The 3,929-nt window shown below is 38.5% G+C and overlaps 1 protein-coding gene across 1 annotated transcript in view; it reads right to left on the reverse strand.

Moving 5' to 3' along the window:
- Positions 1-3,929, reverse strand: part of LOC107710822 (protein dispatched homolog 3-like) — a 55,744-nt gene that overhangs the window by 20,647 nt on the left and 31,168 nt on the right. The window contains exons 13-16 of the mRNA XM_016515671.1: positions 1,137-1,306; positions 937-1,044; positions 662-853; positions 379-569 (exon numbers count right to left, since the gene is read on the reverse strand). Coding sequence (XP_016371157.1) covers positions 379-569; positions 662-853; positions 937-1,044; positions 1,137-1,306 — 661 coding nt within the window. The remainder of the gene's footprint in view (positions 1-378; positions 570-661; positions 854-936; positions 1,045-1,136; positions 1,307-3,929) is intronic.

Below are 3,929 nucleotides of genomic sequence, written 5' to 3' on the forward strand. Positions count from 1 at the left end.
GCAGAATATGTGCTTTATAAGTGCTAATAAACAGCCAATAGGTTAATAATAGGCATGCTAATAAACAACTGGTTAATAGTGAGAATTGGTCCCTAAACTAAAGTGTTATCGATAGTTTTTGTCATCATTTGCCCTCAAGTCGTTCCAAATCTGTGTGAGTTTCTTTCTTTTTTCATACTTTGAAAGTTAATGGCTTGACCAGCAAGTGTTTGGTTACCAACCTTCTTCAAAATATATTTTATGTTCTGTTCAAGAAACACATATAGGTTTAGAACAACATGAGGGTGAGTAAATGACTTCAGAATTTTCATTTTTGGGTGAACTGTCCCTTTAAATTAAATGCACATCTTCAAATACATTAAAAACCCAGGCCTGTACCTGTAGGTAGAGGTGCATAGAAGCTGCCCTGAGTGGGTCCATCCGGTCCAGAGCTGAACACACACCCCGGCGGCCCCTCACACACACGACTGGGGTACGGGCTGATCGTGTGCTGGGCGAAATACAGCTTCCTGCCCAAAATACAGACCAGATTCCTATCATCCCAGCTCATTTCCAGACACTTTGAAATGCTGAAATGGGGCACTGAGTCACACAGGGTTAAATGTTGCACAGTGGAGGAGTGATAAAAAAGAATTTTATCACATGTTTTTTTCACACTCGCCTGCTGTGCTGCTGCTCGACCGACGCCACGTAGAAGTCAAACTCTGATCTCCAGCGTCGGCTGTCGTCACACGAGCGCAGAGTCAGCATCCAGCGCGGCCGCGGGTGATACGCATGAGACACGCACACGCTCATCCGTGTGCTGAAGTTGCTATGGGGACTTCTGTTGGCCATTAAAAACCCAGGCCTGTACCTGTAGGTAGAGGTGCATAGAAGCTGCCCTGAGTGGGTCCATCCGGTCCAGAGCTGAACACACACCCCGGCGGCCCCTCACACACACGACTGGGGTACGGGCTGATCGTGTGCTGGGCGAAATACAGCTTCCTGCCCAAAATATAGACCAGATTCCTATCATCCCAGCTCATTTCCAGACACTTTGATATGCTGAAATGGGGCACTGAGTCACACAGGGTTAAATGTTGCACAGTGGAGGAGTGATAAAAAAGAATTTCATCACATGTTTTTTTCACACTCGCCTGCTGTGCTGCTGCTCGACCGACGCCACGTAGAAGTCAAACTCTGATCTCCAGCGTCGGCTGTCGTCACACGAACGCAGAGTCAGCATCCAGCGCGGCCGCGGGTGATACGCATGAGACACGCACACGCTCATCCGTGTGCTGAAGTTGCTATGGGGACTTCTGTAGGCCTGTTACCGTGACAACACATCCATCAGTGTTTGTCAGCTCAGATGGAATGGGTTGTAAGGGCAATTGACGCGCGCTGAGGTGATACGACATTACGCTGCGCAAACTGCTCCGAGGATGATGGAATTCTGAGGGGTCCCTATAGATTGTGTACATGGAAAGCTTTGTTTTTTCACCAAGGCATTAGCAGACAGGCGATAATGGCTTTTGTCTGTGTACTGAAGGTATTTAAGTGATGTGAAAAACACATTTGCTAGCCATAATTATGTTTTCAAGAAAATGGCTTATCAGAGCTGTCTCTCGACACGACTGTTTGTGCTCGCCATTGTTTCTTTTCTTTGCTTAATGGAGAATATTCAACTGGCAGCCGTGTGTGTGTTTGTGTTTGTCAGGGTCAGGCAAAAACAATTCATGGGTGTGAATCTGAATTGAACTGACCATGGCTCACAGGATGTTGAACTGGAATGACAGGAAGAGGAATTGAATTGCAATTCAAAGATATTCAATTCAGTTACGCAACAGAGGAATTTCATTAGTTCAACACTAGACAAAATATTAATACTGTCATTATTAATTTCACCACTTATTTGCCTATGTAAAATATATTTTAGTATTGACATAGGCTATTTCAATACTGTCAAAATATTTAATAAAGCCATAAAACAGGTTTTGTTTTTGCTCTACAGTCCCACAAATGTTCACCACATTTGTTTTCAAATTAAAATGTAAATTTAAATAAATGTAAATGTGAACTTAAATAAAAAAAATAATAATATAAAAATTTGAATCTGTGTTTGTGTGCTATGTTATCTAAATTAGAGCATTTTGGGAAATTAATTGTGTTTCCTGTGTGGTCACTAAAAAGAAAGGCATAATTAAATAAGATATAAAATAAATAGATTAATTTAAACAGGTGGAAAGCTTTAAATATTGGATATTTATAATAAAGTTTTAACATTAGTCCTTATGTGTGTATGATGCAGTGTTTTTGATAAGTAAAACTAAAAATATTAAAAATAATTTTCATTAATTGAAATAAACCTGACATAAATATAATATAAAAAAATAGAAAATGTTGCCTTTGCAACCAACTGAAATTAAATAAGTTGAAGTACTACAATTATTTAAACTAAAACTAAAATAAAATAAATTAAAGCTGAAAGGAAATGTGTAAAAAAAAATGATAAAAAGACATAACAAAATTACTAAAGACTTCAAACTAAAATGAAACTGAAAACATACACTAAAATAAAATAGCATTCTTATAATATTAATAAATATTTAAACAGGTGGAAAGCTTTAAATATTGGATATTTATAATAAATAAGTTTTAACATTAGTCCTTGTGTGTGTATGATGCAGTGTTTTTGATAAGTAAAACTAAAAATATTAAAAATAATTTTCATTAATTGAAATAAACCTGACATAAATATAATATATATAAAAAAAAAAATAGAAAATGTTGCCTTTGCAACCAACTGAAATTAAATAAGTTGAAGTACTACAATTATTTAAACTAAAACTAAAATAAAATAAATTAAAGCTGAAAGGAAATGTGTAAAAAAAAATGATAAAAAGACATAACAAAATTACTAAAGACTTCAAACTAAAATGAAACTGAAAACATACACTAAAATAAAATAGCATTCTTATAATATTAATAAATACTGTAATAGTATTTACATAATACTAAAAACAACACTGGTGCAGTTTAATGTTTACATTTATAGTGAAAATGAACAATATACTTCAAAGCCATACAGTAATATGATTTTTTTTTTTAATCTCATTACATTTTAATTCTGCTCCCTTAAATCCAAAATACAATTTCATATTTGCCTCCTTAATTCAAGTTCATCTCATAGCATAACGTCTCTGTTACGTACGTAACCCTGGTTCCCTGATGGAGGGACTCAACATTATGGGGTCTTACTTGGGAGACCGAATCCTCTCTGATTAAGAGAAAACGCCAGTGAAATTTGGTTAGTGGATTTTGCATGCTGAGCCACTCCCTGTGCAAATGGGTATAAATAGGCGACAGGTGCATCCACTCATCAGGTTTTATGCTGAGGAGCCGAGAACTTGTCCCTGGCAACCAGCGATGGTTCGAGGTTGTGGCATGGGGACATAACATCTCCGTACCCTCCATCAGGGAATGAGAGTTACGTACGTAACCGAGACATTCCCTATCTGTCGGTCACTACGAGTTATGTCGTGACTCGACATTATGGGGTCCTTGGAAAGCGCCACAACCCTATTGCATTACAAATGTTGACAAGCAGCCGCTTGTCAGACAAATGCTACGCAAAGTTCGTAACCTTCCCACCGCCCCAGCGCAAATTCGCTGACCTTGGTCCCCCCAGGGACCAAAGGTGAGTATATCGCTGCTGGTGATAGGAAAGCCGCTTTACCTTTCACCACAGAAAGTTCTTAACAGAAGGGATTTCGACCTTCAATGAAAGATTGCTTCAATCTTTCCTAGCCAGCAGAGACTGACAGAATGGTCTTTCAAAGGGAAGACACGGGTTCACAGAGAGGAAACCTTACCGTGGAAAATACACATATGGGATCGCCTGAAGGGAATCAAGCCATATGGACACCTAGCCCAGTACAGGGGCTGACCAG

The sequence above is a fragment of the Sinocyclocheilus rhinocerous genome, unplaced genomic scaffold, assembly GCF_001515625.1.
Source record: "Sinocyclocheilus rhinocerous isolate Xijiao unplaced genomic scaffold, SAMN03320098_v1.1 scaffold1198, whole genome shotgun sequence".
NCBI lineage: Eukaryota > Metazoa > Chordata > Actinopteri > Cypriniformes > Cyprinidae > Sinocyclocheilus > Sinocyclocheilus rhinocerous.